Source organism: Bos grunniens, chromosome 5, assembly GCF_055505025.1.
Source record: "Bos grunniens cultivar Pamir isolate PY7600 chromosome 5, Bosgru_T2T1.0, whole genome shotgun sequence".
Lineage (NCBI taxonomy): Eukaryota > Metazoa > Chordata > Mammalia > Artiodactyla > Bovidae > Bos > Bos grunniens.
Genome location: NC_141169.1, coordinates 79,502,348 through 79,520,038, shown reverse-complemented (window position 1 = coordinate 79,520,038; position 17,691 = coordinate 79,502,348). Strand labels below are relative to the sequence as shown.

The 17,691-nt window shown below is 37.6% G+C and overlaps 1 protein-coding gene across 9 annotated transcripts in view; it reads right to left on the bottom strand.

The window, feature by feature from the left end:
• Positions 1 to 17,691, bottom strand: part of DENND5B (DENN domain containing 5B) — a 224,053-nt gene that overhangs the window by 106,221 nt on the left and 100,141 nt on the right. For 5 of the 9 annotated variants that reach the window (XM_086401459.1, XM_086401464.1, XM_086401462.1 and 2 more), the window contains exons 2-3: positions 14,398 to 14,507; positions 2,454 to 3,120 (exon numbers count right to left, since the gene is read on the bottom strand). In XM_086401459.1, coding sequence (XP_086257585.1) covers positions 2,454 to 3,120; positions 14,398 to 14,507 — 777 coding nt within the window. Of the gene's footprint in view, positions 1 to 2,453; positions 3,121 to 14,397; positions 14,508 to 17,370; positions 17,437 to 17,691 lie in introns of all 9 variants that reach the window. The other 4 variants (XM_086401458.1, XM_086401461.1, XM_086401460.1 and 1 more) reach the window with 1 other exon arrangement.

The following is a 17,691-nucleotide window of genomic DNA, read 5'->3' as shown; positions in this document are numbered from 1 at the left end:
AACTAAATGGAATAAGCAGAAAGACAGTGCAAAAGCACCAAGACATAAAGCGCTATTTAAGACAGGAAGTGTGAATATGAAGGGTTTTTTTCTTTAAAAAGCATGACTTTCAGTATAAGAGAAAGTTTATTAAGTTCTCAACCCTGAAACAAATGCCTGGACTATTTAACAGTTAGTATTTTAAGTGCAGTAATATGTCAGAGACATTAAAAAGCAGAGACATTACTTTGCTGACAAAGGTCCATCTAGTCAAAGCTATGGTTTTTCCAGTAGTCATGTAGGATGTGAGAGTTGGACTATAAAGAAAGGTGAGTGCTGAAGAATTGATGCTTTTGAACTGTGGTGTTGGAGAAGACTCTTGAGAGTCCCTTGGACTGCAAGGAGATCCAACCAGTCCATCCTAAAGGAAATCAGTCCTGAATATTCACTGGAAGGACTGATGCTCAAGCTGAAACTCCAATACTTTGGCCACCTGTTGTGAAGAACTGACTCATTGGAAAAGACTCTGATGCTGGGAAAGATTGAGGGCAGGAGGAGAAGGGGACAACAGAGGATGAGATAGCTGGATGGCATCACTGACTCGATCGACATGAGTTTGAGAAAGCTCCGGGAGTTGGTGATGGACAGAGAGGCCTGACGTGCTGCAGTCCATGGGGTCGCAAAGAGTCGGACATGACTAAGCAACTGAACTGAACTGAATATGTCAGATTCTCACAACTTAAGATGTGCATAATTTATAAAGGATTATGTAGGACTGATAAAGCTGATAATAATTACAACAATATTGGCTATCATTTAGTCAGCACAGATTTCTCACTTCGTCAGAATAAATCAGTGAGAGAGGAAGGAAAAAAACCTGTTATCTCCATAAAAATGAACTGATGGACACATAGGAAGATTATGTATCTTGTCCAAGGTTCAGTTAGCAAGTTACAGAACAGAGATTTGAACTCATGATTATTTTCACTTCAAAAATCAATATTATTCCAATAGCAAATTGCTTCTCTAGGTAGAATAGGACATGGAACTAAATGATTGGGAAGATCTCTTGAAAATTTAGGATCTAAAATTCTTTTTACTAATAAGCTAATAAAGCTGAAAGTATTAAGCTCCAAGCCTTTGCCCCTCCAAGCAACTCTCTAATCCCAATCCTTTCAGGGAAAAAAGGAAGACATTGAAAAGAAGAGAGAATTACTTAACATTAAATATTTCGGATACCAAAGGGTGATCTTCAGGTAACGACCAGCACTAAGAAAGTAAGAGCACGAGGACGGGAAAGAATTTAAATTAGTCATTAGAGAAGAACTTCCGGACAACAAAAACTGAGACACTTGAACACGTTATCAGAGAACATGATGAGGATAAACTGAAGAAAATACAACCTCGTGAAGGGCTGTCAACACACAAACAGTGTCAACATACACACAAGATGGGGAAGTACAAATACAGCCTACTTGGCTCAGTCTCATTTATAATTTAAAATAGAAAAGAAAAAAAGGGAACTGGTAAAATAAGCTTAACAGCCACAGTCAGAAGACTGCACTACAGTTCTGCCAGCCTAAATACAAGTTAGCAAAATACTAAACTAAATATTTGTGCCACATTTTTCGAAAAACCCATCAATGCATAGGTATTATTTTATATTTTCTGTCAATTCATTATCCAAAAAACACAGCATCTCTATCTCCTCTGCAAATTCAGGTTCAGACTGGAACCAGTGCTTTAGTCTAGGCTCAACATTAGTCATCGCAGATGCACTGGTAAAATAAAACCCAAATTCTGTTTGTTTTTAAAGTATGTTTTGGGAGAATTCTGAATGAAAAGCATCACAACGATAGCTTCCTTTGGGATTAAAAACAAAACACAAAAACTCCATATAACTTTGGTGGAACTGTTAGACCTAGGAGAATCATGTCTGTTTCACACGCCTGTACCCCTTCTCTCACTCTATGAAATCACCCATAGGCAAAGATCCAAAGGTGATCACCTTAGAAAGCGTCAGAGTTAACAATCCTGTCTGTCCCTTTCCAGTGTCAGCTGAGTTTTTATGTGAACCTTTACTAATCTGTAAAAAAAAAAAAAAAAAGAGAGAGCGAAGTCTACATGGTCTTGGTAGTAAGAGGATTCTCTCACTTTTATTATAAAGAGAAATATGCTTCTTTTACAATAAATATGTATTATCAGGAAAAAAGGGTTACTTCCATTAAAAAAAATAAACATATGCAAATCAGCCAAGTTAATGCTTTTATATTTCTTCCCTTCTTTTTCTCTACAGCCACTGTCACCTAAAAGAGAAGTAACCTCTTGGCATCTGGTCCTACCTAAAACTCTCTCCTTTTACACAAGACAGAAAAGACTTCTGACCATCAATTATTTGGCTCTAATAATACACCCCAGTAGCTGAGAGCATAAGCAGTTGGTTTTGGGAGACCTAAACTTTAGGGCAGACCTACCTTGTGAATAGAGAAGGATCTGCATCTCCAGAAGAACACAGGTAAATACCTGCACCAGGTTCTCTAGGCCCAGGAGCTCAAAGACCTCTCGGAGAGGGTAATCGGAGAGGGGGAGTTCATTGAGCCCGGGCCTCTGGCAGATGACAGGTTCATAAACACCATAAAATTTCAGTGATCTTCCTGGAGGTGGAAGGGGCACCTCATAGAGAATATTATGGATGTAGCTCTCAAGAGGCAAAGGTGGTGGCTGCTGTGAGGTAACTGCCTTGTAAAGTTGGATGAGGAATTTCTTGCAGGCCTGCATGAAAGGCAGTGGTGTGATCAAACATATACTTTTTGAAACATACAGGGTGTCTCTGCTGATGTCATAGGAGTTGTATCGCTGGAGTTTCAAAAGGGAAGTTGTATCTCCCTCGTCAATACTGCTCGCCAGTGAATCCATGCTGCAGGAGGATGAAGCGTACACGCTGCTGTAATGCTCTGCATTGTGCATCTGGTAGAGTGTCTGCATTGCTGTGCAGATTTGCTTACTTGTAACTTCTTCATAAAAAGTGAGAACAAAACCGTAGGTACGAGATCCATCTTCCCGGGTAATTATAAATGAGTGGAACTGAGGGTCTTTGTTGTCAGTTTGTGTTCTGAAAGACAGCCCTTTAGGCATGCACAACTGTGGAGGAAGGAGAAGAAAAGCATCAGAAGGCAATATATGAACAAATTCAAACCAGAGAAAAATGGTTGTGAAGTTCTATCTGAGCTTATGACCTTCATTAAGTCATGTAACTTCTCTGAGCCTTAGTTTCTTTATCTATGACATCTGCGGCATCAGTGACCTTAAGACAAAGACACTTTACAAATATTTAAGGACTATTTTTAAAGTCGATAATGTTTCAGAGGAATACAGAAGCAGGTGAAGGTTCATTTGATAAATGGAAAAAAGTTAAAACAGAATAATAAAAACAAAAGTATAATTTTTGCTCTTTTGAACAATATGATACTTTGTCCTTAGAAAAAATAAATGTTAAAAATGGATTGATTTTTCTTTACTGAAGCAGAAGGGTAGAACCAAGACACTTCAGATTACTTCCAGCAGAGATTATGCCCCAGGTCTTGGGAACCAACCAGGATTGAGTTAAATTTGAGAATAAAATTACCTGAAGACTTAAAGATGCTATATTTAAGATACTTTATAAAGCAAAAAAATTAGAATTGAGTCTAAAACATTTTAAACAAGAAAAATTATAGAAAATTTGAAATGTACTAAGGAAAACAGAATTGTAATTCAACTATCCTAAAATCATGATTATTAATTTTTCTGTTATTCCTTTCTACTTTGTATTACAATATGCTTTCTGCATAGAAATAATTTTACCATATGACTTTTTTTTCTTTTATTTCAGATTTAATAATTGATCTGGTATAAAATTTAGAAGTTCTCCCAAATCCCCACATTATAAAAAAATTTAATTCCCTTAAGAGTTATGACTTTCATTCAAATTGTGAACAAACACTTATTAACCGCCTTTCTGAGCCAGGCCCTATGATAGTGATAAAACGGTGAGAAATATAGTTTCTGCTCCCCTGGAGTTACCAGTGCAATAAGGACAACAGACTATTAAAAATATATATAAACTATAAACTATGGGAAGTGCTGTGATAGGGCAAACATAGGCTGCTAGGAAAAACACAATAGGAGGACATAAATGAGAAAAGAGGGAGCTACCAGAAAAGGCACTTTCCTGGCAGATCAGTGATAAAAAATCCACCTGTCAGAGCAGGAGACACAGGTCCTATCCCTGGATCAGGAAGATCCCCTGGAGAAGGAAATGGTAACCCACTCCAGTATTCTTGCCTGGGAAATGTCATGGACAGAGGAGCACTGGTGGGCTACAGTCTATGGGGTTGCAGAAGAGTCAGACATGATTTCAGTTCAGTTCAGTTCAGTCGTTCAGTCGTGTCTGACTCCCCATGGACTGAGCACACCAGGCCTCTCTGTCTATCTCCAACTCCCAGAGCTTGCACAAACTCATGTCCATCAAGTCAGTAAGGCCATCCTATCATCTCATCCTCTGTTGTCCCCTTCTCCTCCTGCCTTCAATCCTTGCCAGCATCAGGGTCTTTTCAAATGAGTCAGTTCTTCGCATCAGGTGGCCAAAGCTTGAGCATTAGTCCTTCCAATGAACATTCCGATGGACTGATTGGATCTCCCTGCAGTCCAAGGAACTCTTAAGACTCTTTTCCAACACCACAGTTCTAAAGCATCAATTCTTCGGTGCTCAGCTTTCTTTATAGTCCAACTCTCACATCCATACATGGCCACTGGAAAAACCACAGCTTTGACTAGATGGACCTTTGTCAGCAAAGTAATGTCTCTGCTTTTTAATATGCTATCTAGGTTGGTCACAGCTTTTCTTCCAAGGAACAAGTATCTTTTAATTTCATGGCTGCAGTCACCATCCACAGTGATTCTGGAGCCCAAAAAGATAAAGTCTCTCACTGTTTCCATTGTTTTCCCATCTATTTGCCATGAAGTGATGGGACCAGATGCCATGATCTTAGTTTTTTGAATGTTGAGTTTTAAGCCAGCTTTTTCACTCTCCTCTTTCACTTTCATCAAGAGGCTCTTTAGTTCCTCTTTGCTTTCTGCCATAAGGGTGGTGTCATCTATATATCTGAGGTTATTGATATTTCTCCCGGCAATCTTGATTCCAGCTTGTGCTTCATCCAGCCCAGCACTTTGCATGATGTACTCTGCATATGAGTTAAATAAGTAGGGTGACAATATACAGCCTTGACGTACTCCTTTCCCGATTTGGAACCAGTCTGTTGTTCCCTGTCCAGTTCTAACTATTGCTTCTTGACCTGCATGCAGATTTCTCGGGAGGTAAGTAAGGTGGTCTCAGGAGGTAGGTAAGGTGGACATGACGTAGTGACTAAAAATAACAAATGACCAGGGGAAAAAATGAAGGAAGCCCAAGTGGAGACCTGAGGTAAGTACAGGTGTTAATGAGATGAAATGAAGGCAGAGAGGGCATAGGCAAAAGCCCAGAAGACAGAACGTGAGGTTCACTGTGGGTGGGGAGCAGAATGAAAGGTGTGGGGAGGAGAGTGACTGCAGGAGATACTGAACCCCAAAGGGCCTTGGAGAGTCACAGCATAAGTCTGAGGAGGGGTATGAGAAACCTCTGGAGGGTTTTCAGCAGCACAGGTACAGAAACAGAGGGCTGCTTAGCACATCAACCTTCCGGCATGTGAGGGCGGTGGCTTCCCCAGAGGTTCTAAGCAGGCAGCAGGAATGCTCAGAGCCTCGGAGTCACCCTTGACTCCTTTCTTTCTCGCTCACTCCATTACCCAATCCATCAAAAAAGACCAGTTCTACTTTCAAATATATATTCAGGAGCAGATTACCTCCATCATTACTCTTACTACTCTAATCTAAGCCATACTATTCTCTCATCTGGATGACTATTTAATATAATAGCCTGTTAACCCATCTCCTTGCTTTTGTCCTTGTCCTCAATAACCTGCTCCTCATAGAGCAGCCAAAGTGATTCTTAAAAAAATATGTTCGATCTTGCCACTATTCAAAACCCTCCAATGGTCTCTCATATTGTTAGAAGGTGAAATCTTCACACTACAAGGCCCCTGTGAGGCCCTACATCACTCGGCCCCAGCAGCTCTTGCTCCACCCTCCACTGCACTTCAGCTCACCTACTCTGCTGTGGGTCTTCAGACAATCCTAGTCCTCAGCCTTCAATCCACCCTAACTGACACCTGCTACAACAGAGGAGGGCCACTCTGCCAAACCCTACCCAAACGGCAGATCTGTAAGCAGAATGATGGCTTTGTTTTAAAACAACAGGTCAAATCCAATCTGCCACATGCCTTGAAAGTAAAATCTTATTGGTACACAATCGCACTCCCTTTAAGCACTGTCTAGCTGGTTTTGCACTACAACAAGAGCTGAATCACTGTGACAGAGACTGCACGTCCCACAACACTCAGCTATTTACTATCTGGCCCTTTGTGTGGGGGGAAAAAAAACAGCAAGTCTATGTTTTAAGTCACTTAAGTAACACTGAGATGGTTTGTTATGCAGCTTACCCAAAACAGTTCCTTACTTCCTGTAAGTCTCCATATAACTACCTTAAAGAGGCCTTAATTTATTTTTCCATTAAAAAAATAGTGTTTTCATCCCATAAATGCCATTAAAATGTCACTTCTCCTCTAAAAAGCTTTTATTGAATGAAGCAGTTAAAGCCTTGCACCACAGTATATGTACATTGCATATGTATGACACACATCAGTAGTTTCTCTAATTTTGTTTCATCTCTAGACTGAAAAACTACTCAAGCACTGGTAATAGCTTTAACCATTCAAGAGTACCACACATGGAACAATGCAGTATTTGGGCCATAATAAATGGTGACTGATAAAGGTAAAAAGCAAAAACTGTGAAGCTCAGCATAAATATCTCAGTGAAAATGTCTTTACATTTCACATCACTGAACATGAGAATTGGAAACAGCTATAGTAGCTTTACTCCTTGGAAGGAAAGTTATGACCAACCTAGATAGCATATTCAAAAGCAGAGACATGACTTTGCCAACAAAGGTTCGTCTAGTCAAGGCTATGGTTTTTTCTGTGGTCATGTATGGATGTGAGAGTTGGACTGTGAAGAAGGCTGAGTGCCAAAGAATTGATGCTTTTGAACTGTGGTGTTGGAGAAGACGCTTGAGAGTCCCTTGGACTGCAAGGAGATCCAACCAGTCCATTCTGAAGGAGATCAGCCCTGGGATTTCTTTGGAAGGAATGATGCTAAAGCTGAAACTGCAGTACTTTGGCCACCTCATGCAAAGAGTTGACTCACTGGAAAAGACTCTGATGCTGGGAGGGATTGGGGGCAGGAGGAGAAGGGGACGACAGAGGATGAGATGGCGGATGGCATCACTGACTCAATGGACGTGAGTCTGGGTGAACTCCGGGAGTTGGTGATGGACAGGGAGGCCTGGCATGCTGCGATTCATGGGGTTGCAAAGAGTCGGACACGACTGAGTGACTGATCTGATCTGACAGTAGCTTTAATCATTATTATATATGTATGTTGACAAAAATTAAATTAATGTGTATATTTGGGCAGAATAAGATACAGATTTAGATAAAACACATGAATATCTGGATTTGTTGGGGGGAAATTTTGCTTATTCCTAATCTTGGGGGAAAAAAGGCCATGGCAGGATATTTTCATAATTAGGCCTTTAGATTAAGGTTGCTTTCATTATAACAAGTCAATGAGATCCTCTACTGATTATGAATGAAAATTCATCTGACACATTTACTAGAGTCAATAAAGGTTATAGGAAGGATGATGTGAATCAGTCTTGCCTCAGGCTAAGCTCAAATGTGCACAGCATAGTGCGTGGCATACATAAGTGTCTTTTAAATGAATGAATAAATCAACGAACAAGAAAACAATCAAAAACAACAGTTCAGGGAACAGGATCAGATTTAGTTCATCTCTTCATTCAGTCCATAGTTCTCTTATATCAAGTAGGCAATACACAGTGACCTCCAAAGTCAACATAAAGACTTAATTTAATTGACAGGCTTTCCTGACATCATAAACCATTAAATTCAAGTTCAAACTGTTTTTGAAGAGCTGCCAAATATTCCCTTAAGGGTCTGTAGCTTTCTTTAGCATGCATTCAGACATTTACAGGAAAAGCTTGCCAAAAGTTATGCCCAAAGGGAAGAATGACTTTCTATGCTACAGATAGCAGATGTAGGAATTCTTAAACTCTCCTACAAATAAAAAAAAAAAAAAATAAGAATTATATTTCTAATCTGGGAACCATAGTTGGAAAATGCTATTGTTCTTCATTTTTAAAAGTGAGAATCATATGACTTATTTTTCATAATTCTAAACTATAAATCAAGATTTGCTCACCATGACAATCAATATCTTTTATCCTCTAATACTGATGTTTACTAACAATATCCTCTCCCCACCCCACTCTCACGACAACTAAAAAACTTAAGAGCTGTCACTGCTAATCAGATTGTCATTGGCTAGATTACTCGAGTCACAGTAGGCTCACAATGCTGTCTGTGTACCTTTCTTGGTTTGAGTGACCAAATATCCTTATTATCTCTCTGTATTCTTTTAGTCAGTGTGGCTAGAACTGCAACAATTTTCCCCCCATTTTCTATGGCTCTATCAATCCCATTCCTTTTCTCTTATGTTACAAATAAAAGCTATTGAGAAAACTCTTAATGAGTCGGTTAGTTTTCTGTTCCTTCCTTCTTTCCTTCTCTTTCCCTTCTTCATTTAATAAACATTTACTTTATGTCATATATTGCATTAGATCTTGATAACTCAGAAGACAAATATGAAAATAATTTTTTACCTCTGGGAGCTTACACTCTAATAGGGAAACAGAGACATATAAACCAACAGTTACAAAATAATGTGATCCCTATTGCTACAGAGAGTGTTCAACATGTTTCAGGAACAGAGAAGACAGAGCACCTAACTATTCCTGCTTAAGAGATAGTTTTGCAGTAGAGGTGATACCTGATCAAAGATGGGGAAGCGAAGTTCTGTAAGCAAGCATATACTCCTTCATTTATTTAATGGTCTGAACCTCAACTATGTGCAAAGCTAAGGATATGGTGGTTTAGTCGCTAAGTGGTATCTGACTCTTTGCAACCCCATGGAATGTAGACCGCCAGGCTCCTCTGCCTGTTGGATTTTCCAGGCAAGAATGCTGGAGGGGACTGCATTTCCTTCTCCAAGGGATCTTCCCGATCCAGGGATCAAACCTACATTTCCTGCTAAGCCGGCGAATTCTTTAACTCTGAGCCATCTATCACAATCAGTAAGAGTGTGTTCCTGTCCTAATGGCTCTTACTTTATAGCAGGAGACAAGGAGTAGGACAACCAGCTATATAATTAATTAATTGTAACTGTAATGGTGCTACAAAAAGGTACATGGTGCCAAGAGAACTTAAGGGGACCTGGCTAAATGTTGGAAGGGTGGTGAAGGTGGTGGTCAGGGATGGCTTCTTTGAGGAAATCATGTTTAAAATGAAATCTGAAATGTCAATATGAAGAATTCACTAGAGGAAGAAGTGGAAGAGAGACAGGAAAATGTCTTCCTTTCAGAGAGGAAGGAAAGCAGAAACAGAAGCTGTAGTGTGGAGAATGAAAAAGACAGGCAGCAGGGGGTCAGTTACAATGTTTCCTTTACTCTTTACTCTTCATTCCACTCCACTCTTCTTTGGGATCAAAGTAAACAGTAAACTGAGCTTTATAAACAGCTATATAATAGTTATTAGTCTTCAATTATCTGAAAATTTATATATCAGATGTTTTATTTAGGACATATACACAAAATGGAATCTTAATATTTCACAGAACATGCTTAAAAAGCTACTGACCACATTTTCTTCCTAACCATTCCTAGGTTCACCACATTCTTAAGTATAAGCTCTGTCTACTAGAACATTACATAGACAGTCACAGACGCTAATACACAGTTTTCATTAGGAGATCTGAAATGGGGGGGGGGGGACTTCAGCTCCATTTGCATTGCTTTGTTTCATTTAAGAGGTAAGGTATGGCTCTGAAGCAAATTTGTCAAATGTTGACATCTGTTACTTCTTGGTGGTGGGTATATGATTTTTTTTTTCTCTCTGCTTTATGATACTTCCATTTTTTTCCCACAAAAATCTGTGAATCCACAACCAAAAGAGATATAAAAGCAATTTTTTTTTTTGCACACTCAAAAATATTTTATTGATAGTGGTGTGACATTAAAAAGTTTAATAACATTAAGTTTATAAGCAATTGCTCTAAGCAATATAGTAGAAGGTACAAGATTAGAATACAGATCTATGAATATATATCCCTACCTGGACTATAGGACATCCAAACCCAAAGAAAAGGAAGAATTGAGGAAAAGTTTTAAATGAACAGGAGATTTACTACAACAAATAATAGAAGTTCCAAGACTAACTGCCTTCCTTTGAGAAATTAAGCATGATAGTTAAAAGTTCAAATTATATAGTTTTCTTTTTTTTTTTTTTCACCTGTTTCAAAAGCAATTAATTCAGAAAATTTCAAATGTCACATACTTATTTGCTGTTACATATGCATTGCACTCATATACGGGATTTTTTGTTGTTGTTTAACAAGTTTCATTGCTTTGGGGGACTTAATTTGTATGAAATTAGTGTCACACGCTAGTAAAGTGATGTTTAAAATTCTCCAAGCCAGGCAATACACGAACCGTGAACTTCCAGATGTTCAAGCTTGTTTTAGAAAAGGCAGAGGAACCAGAGATCAGATTGCCAACATCCACTGGATCATGGAAAAAGAGAGTTCCAGAAAAACATCTATTTCTGCTTTATTGACTATGCCAAAGCCTTTGACTGTGTGGATCACAATAAACTGTGGAAAATTCTGAAAGAGATGGGAATACCAGACCACTTGACCTGTCTCCTGAGAAACCTATATGTAGGTCAGGAAGCAACAGCTAGAACTGGACATGGAACAACAGACTGGTTCCAAATTGGGAAAGGAGTACGTCAAGGATGTATACTGTTACCCTGCTTATTTAACTTAAATGCAGAGTACATCATGAGAAACGCTGGGTTGGAGGAAACACAAGCTGGAATCAAGATTGCTGGGAGAAATATCAATAACCTTAGATATGCAGATGATACCACCCTCATGGCAGAAAGTGAAGAAGAACTGAAGAGCTTCTTAATGAAAGTGAAAGAGGAGAGTGAAAAAGTTGGCTTAAAGCTCAACATTAAGAAAACTAAGATCGTGGCATCTGGTCCCATCACCTCATGGCAAATAGATGCGGAAACGGTAGAAACAGTGGCTGACTTTATTTTTCTGGGCTCCAAAATCACTGCCGATGGTGACTGCAGCCATGAAATTAAAAGACAATTACTCCTTGGAAGGAAAGTTATGACCAACCTAGACAGCATATTAAAAAGCAGAGACATTACTTTGTCAACAAAGGTCCATCTAGTCAAGGCTATGGTTTTTTCAGTGGTCATGTATGGATGTGAGAGTTGGACTGTGAAGAAAGCTGAGCTCAGTAAGAATTGATGCTTTTGAACTGTAGTGTTAGAGAAGACTCTTGAGAGTCCCTTGGACTGCAAGGAGATCCAAACAGTCCATCCTAAAGGAGATCAGTCCTGGGTGTTCATTGGAAGGACTGATGTTGAAGCTGAAACTCCAATACTTTGGGCACCTGATGCGAAGAGCTGACTCATTTGAAAAGACCCTGATGCTGGGAAAGATTGAGGGCAGGAGGAGAAGGGGACAACAGAGGATGAGATGGTTCGATGGCATCACTGACTCAATGGACATGGGTTTGGGTGGACTCCGGGAGTTGGTGATGGACATGGAGGCCTGGCATGATGCAGTTCATGGGGTTGCAAAGAGTCGGACACGACTGAGAGACTGAACTGAACTGAATGATCCTTATTTAAAGCTCCACTTTGTTTAGCAGAATGAGTGATACTATAGAAGGCAGTAACTTACTGGAGTGGAATTTTGCTAAAGCTAACAACAAAGCTTTCTATCTTTAGGTGGGAATAAATTATAGATTCATACAAATGCACTTACTAATAAATCAAAGAGGAAATTAAGGGCAGTAAATCTATGACCCAAATGCATACTAGTTTAATGGAATGCTTTACAGAGATTTTCAAGGAGTACTAGTAAATCCTTTTAGATCTGCAGCAAAAAACAAAATGCTGTATTGTGTTTAAGCATCAAAACACAAGCCTACAAGTCTGTTCTTCAGAGGGAAATGTTTCCTGTTTACATAAAATAACTCAGAGACAACAGGTAAAGAAAATATTAAAGACAGTCAAGGAAGCAGACAATTGCTTTAGAGATAAATGCTGCTGCTGCTGCTAAGTTACTTTAGTTGTATCCGACTCTGTGCGACCCCACAGACGGCAGCCCACCAGGCTCCCCAGCCCTTGGAATTCTCCAGGCAAGAACACTGGAGTGGGTTGCCATTTCCTTCTCCAATGCATGAAAGTGAAAAGTGAAAGTGAAGTCGGTCAGTCGTGTCCAAGTCTTTGTGACCCCATGGACTGTAGCCTACCAGGCTCCTCCATCCATGGGATTTTCCAGGCAAGAGTACTGGAGTGGGTTGCCATTTCCTTCTCCAAAAGATAAATGCTAGACAGAGGCAAAGGTTAACACAGATATCTTACTATTAAGACATCCAAATGATTAAAAGTAATAAAATACATCAAGTGCGGCATTTTCTTCAAATGACTATGGATTCATATGATAATAAGAATCTAGTTTTGGACACCATTCTGACTTCTCACATAATAATTTATAAATACTTTGAAACATATCACTAATTTAAGAAAATTAGTGTTATAATCCATTTACATTCTTATCCATTCTTCCAATGTTTCATTAGGTACTCTTTTATATCATTAATATCTTTCCATTAATTTTCTGACATAAGCAGCTGATAATTTCTTTTCTGTCACTGCTTTTTGCTGACTATTTTAGTAAGAAGCTTGTCTGCACTTCTCCAAGTCTCATAAATATGACTAACAGTTGTATTCTGCTTAATACCTACAGCACTGTCTTCACCAAAGATGAGGCTAGGCCCTACAGTATTAACTTCTAGCAAAGTGACATCTCCTGTTACTCTAGTATAGGGCAACAGTTTAGAGAAGTAACTATACCATGCTCTGTAAAGAATCAAAGTCGAAGTACCATATGCCTTAGTCATCTGTCCTTAGAAAAGGTACCATGAAATTCCCTTCTTGGAGTAACATCAGACTGGAATGGGTTTACTGTGATATAGAAATATCATATCCCTGAGAGCAGGTGAAAACCAAGTTATTAAAAACATATAGTTTTTCTTTGGGGGAAGTAGCATGCAGGTGGGAAAAAAGTGAACTAGACAGTAAAAATAATCTGGATTTAATCTCTGAGACTCCCTGTACAACTTTGGGCAACTAACTTAATCTCTGTAAAATATGAATAATAATCCTCACTTGGTATGTGTAAGCAAGTATGTGAAAGTAACACATATAAGGGACCTAACAGGTATCTACTAAATATTTTCTTCCCTTAGAGTATCACATCATAATGGGATCCTTTGGTTCCACCTTTAAAATACTCATAAAGAACCACATCTATGTGTCTTAGTCTACCTTTAATCATTTTTGTCCCTATGGTGCCTGATCTCTGATTTGCTCACTTTGGGACCCCCTGATTTTTATAACTGCAGAGTTCATGGAGGTACAAAATATTTTCCAGATTTCTAAGAAGAACTGTTCCTAACTGACCTGAAAATTATGACTGACTACTTTTAAGAACCTCTAATGGGACAATTATGACCGACTGTATTTTTAAGAACCTCTAATGGGACTTACAATCACCACTGGTAACTCATTACATTATTTTAAATTCCTTATAAACAAATTCCTACTAACATCTAAATGAGGCACTTAAGTTCCTTTCCTACCTTACTTTGTGAACATAATAAATTACAGACCCATCATATAACATTCCTTGAAATATGAAAACTGTAATCATGTACCTTCCATCAGGCTCCTCTCCAGGAAACAAACTATTATCACTGTTGTCAAAGAATCTATGTATTAATTAATGCAAATTCACCACACAGCTTAATGGCAGGAAAAGAAAACAGGCTGCTTAGGGGCTGTTGTATGTACTAATTAGCTATGGGGATCTTAGGCAAGTTACTTAGCTTCTCTGAGCTTCATTTTCCACAGCTGTAAAGTAAGGATAATACTATTTAAAAAATTTTTTTATTTAAAGGCTTAAATGAAATGAAATAATGTACAAATTCAAAATATAGTCACAACTGTCATATTAATAAAATAAAAAGAAGGCCTTGAAGAGGAGAAAAAAACCACATACCATGTTTACTGCATCTTGATCGAAAGGGTTCCATTCTATATTCTGAGGATAGTGGGCCAGAACTTTGGATTTGAATGTTCTTCTCAAAGGACTCTGGTCAAAATTTTCACCTACAACAGATAATTAATAATTAGTTAATATGCAGAATTTTTTCAAAAGCATGTCATAATTTTATTTTTATTTTGTAAATACATTGAGTGATAGTGTTGAAATCTGATTCACTTTCTACCTCTAATAGTCTGGCTTGTAAATTTTTCCATGGACAACTAAAAAGGAACTTTTAATAAGAGACGTGCATTTAAAACTTCATAATACAAATTTTAAAATCCTGGCTAGACAACTAATACTAAAAATCAAGATACGCTAAAATAATCCTTGCTGTGACCTAATTACTGTCCTCATTTCAACACATGATGACCAAAAAAAAAAAAAAAATCCTATTTGGAAACATTTAACTCACTAAAGAAACATTTCAAAATAAACTAACTGTAACTAAGATTCTGAAATTTTTTACATATATAAACTTAATGGTGCAGTGCCCAAAGGAGGCAAGTTTGCTTGAGTTTTCACAAAATCCTCTGATAAACGTGACTGCATCTCCACGCTTCTACAAGAATTAATAGAATCAGAAACATCATTACTGAGTTGTCTGGTTTAGTAAACAGGACACATTAAAGAACACTAACCTCTAAAAAGAAGCTATTCTAAGCCAAATTAATCACCTGTTAAAATCCTGAAAAGGTAAAAGGCTATGCTTTGATCATTACATATAACAAAATTCAGTAAAGCTGTCAGCTCAGTTCTTTAAAGTCTTAACCAAATTAACTTCCGTGAGACCTGCTGCCTCCAAATGCCTTAGTTTCATAAAATATTTTAATATGGACAGATCTTAAATTCTCAGTGTCAAAAAGTTGAGATTAAGGAATTAGAAAGACCTTGGGAGCAATACCATCTGTCTCTTGTGTTTTTTTCTACTTTTTAAGTTCTAATTACAAAACACAAGCTGATATATTCAAAGATAAATGCTACTTACCAGTAATTGTACAAACAAAAATATCATAAAACAATTCATGAGTCACATGTGGACACCTAGTTAGATTCAGTTTCCATCTCTGGTAAAAATCTAAAAGATGTATCCTAAAACACCTTTCAGTGAGAAACTTAACAGATCTCAGATGCAGGGAAAAGTCACACTCTAAAATTTTGTTGGAGAATGCAATATAAAACACACAGGAGTGTTTTGAATATAGGCACATAATTTAAACAGATCTGTTGCAACAACTAACCTATTACTTCTAATTTAGGCCTTTGGCTAACAATCTTTTTCCTTTGGATTCCTCTTAGTTATTTAGGCAAGCACTCCATCTCTCTATCTTTCTACCTCATATTTTCATCTTCTAAGTGACACAGTAAAGAGCTTTCACTTCTAGAAGAGAAACTGTCAAAGGTGTCCCCAGTGAATGTTTATCAATTTCTGCACCATGCTTCTAGGGTATGTGAACATGGGAAAAGTCAGTGGACAATACGAAACCGTTCAAGAGTCACTATGTCCGAAGAAATGAGTCAGGGTTCACGGTTGATTTCACAAAGAGTAAATGGTATCTTTAGCTGGTACTAGATTCTTATGTAAACACTAAGAATTTTTAGATTATTTACTTCTTCATTAAAAAAAAAGGTTATATTTCACTTCAGTTTAAGTCAGAGAAAAAGCAAAACTAGAATTCTCTCCTGGTTCTAAGGTTTATGCTGCTGACTGTGCCAGTGACACAGCAAAAGGATAATCTCACCTTAGATAATACCCAGCCATCAAGAAACCCTCTCCTTTACCTGCCCTCAAATACCAAAAATGCTTATTTTATCATTCACAAATGTAAATAAAATATGAAATACTGCAGGGGCAGAAGAAACAGCATATAATGAGGATATAAATCCTTGCAACACTTACCTTTTAATGGATTTCTGCCTGAGTTTGGTTAAAATAGTAACTTTATCTTCATTCATATATCAAGTTATTAATGTGACAGGAAATAAATCAGAAAAAGTCATGACACTGCTATTTTCAACATAATTGTCCTGTTAACTAAGGAACACCACACCCTAGAGGAACAATGAATCAACCAGAAGAGAGAAAGAAAACCACCTTGAGAGAAAAAGAATTTCACAAAAACAAAACCCCATGAAACAGAAATACAAATCTAACAAAAGAAAAACAGAACCATCATCACCACTGCCACCACTACCACCACCACTTCTTATTAGACTGCTCTAAAAGAGGCGGGGAGATCATTGCTATATATACAGCTGTCTTGGCAAATATTATTTTGAAGAAAATGTGGAGAGAAGCTGACTGAAAATTCTGACAACACTGTTAAGGATCTAGAAGTGAGTAAATGCAGCTATTCCTATTAATATCAGTCAAATAAAAGAATCCTTGAGATGACTTTTGGAGATGTGAGACGGGGGAACCTAACCTTTGCATTTTGAACCCATAAACCTCTAACTTAGAATTTACTGTTAGGTTAACAGGAAAAATGAACCAGTCTAAGAATCTGGATTCCAAGGAAATGGAAATTACATAAGGATGCTTTAATTAACCTAAAATCCACCTTTCAAACACTATCCTGAAATAAACAAGGATTATAAATTTGTGCAATTATTAATATCCCCCACAACAAGTAGACTTAATTTCAAGTAATATTGCCAAATAACCTCCTACTAAACTTAAACTACAATTAAACCTTTCCTCCTAAGAAAATAGAACATATCTGCCAAGAGAGCTTAAAGACTAATGAATTAATTTCTTCAAGGCTTGAAGCAAATGAGATCTTTACAAAAATTAAGATGCAAATAAGAGAACAGAAATACAAAATAACAAATTTTTTTGCCTAAGCAAAACTGAATAATGAAACAATTATGATGGACTTGGGGTGAATTAAAATAATAACTTCTAACACCTCAACTTTTTATTTTTACCTGAAGTCGTATTTGCAGCATCTTGGCTCTTGCCATGACGATCTGCTTCTAGCCATTGGTACAAAACTACATAATGTAATAGAAACAAAAAAGCTTTTATGAACAAAGAAACACAAACAAAAAAGCAATAATGACTTTGAAGAATGGAAAATAAGAATTAAAAAAATTAAACAAAAGCAATTAAACATGAGACATTAACATCAACAGAACACAACACCAATAGTATGTAGCTTATAGGCTATTAGTGATAAGAAAGCAAAGAGAATAAGTAATTGCATTTTAATGTAATAAGTGAAATGCCATTTAAACATCTGTAACAAT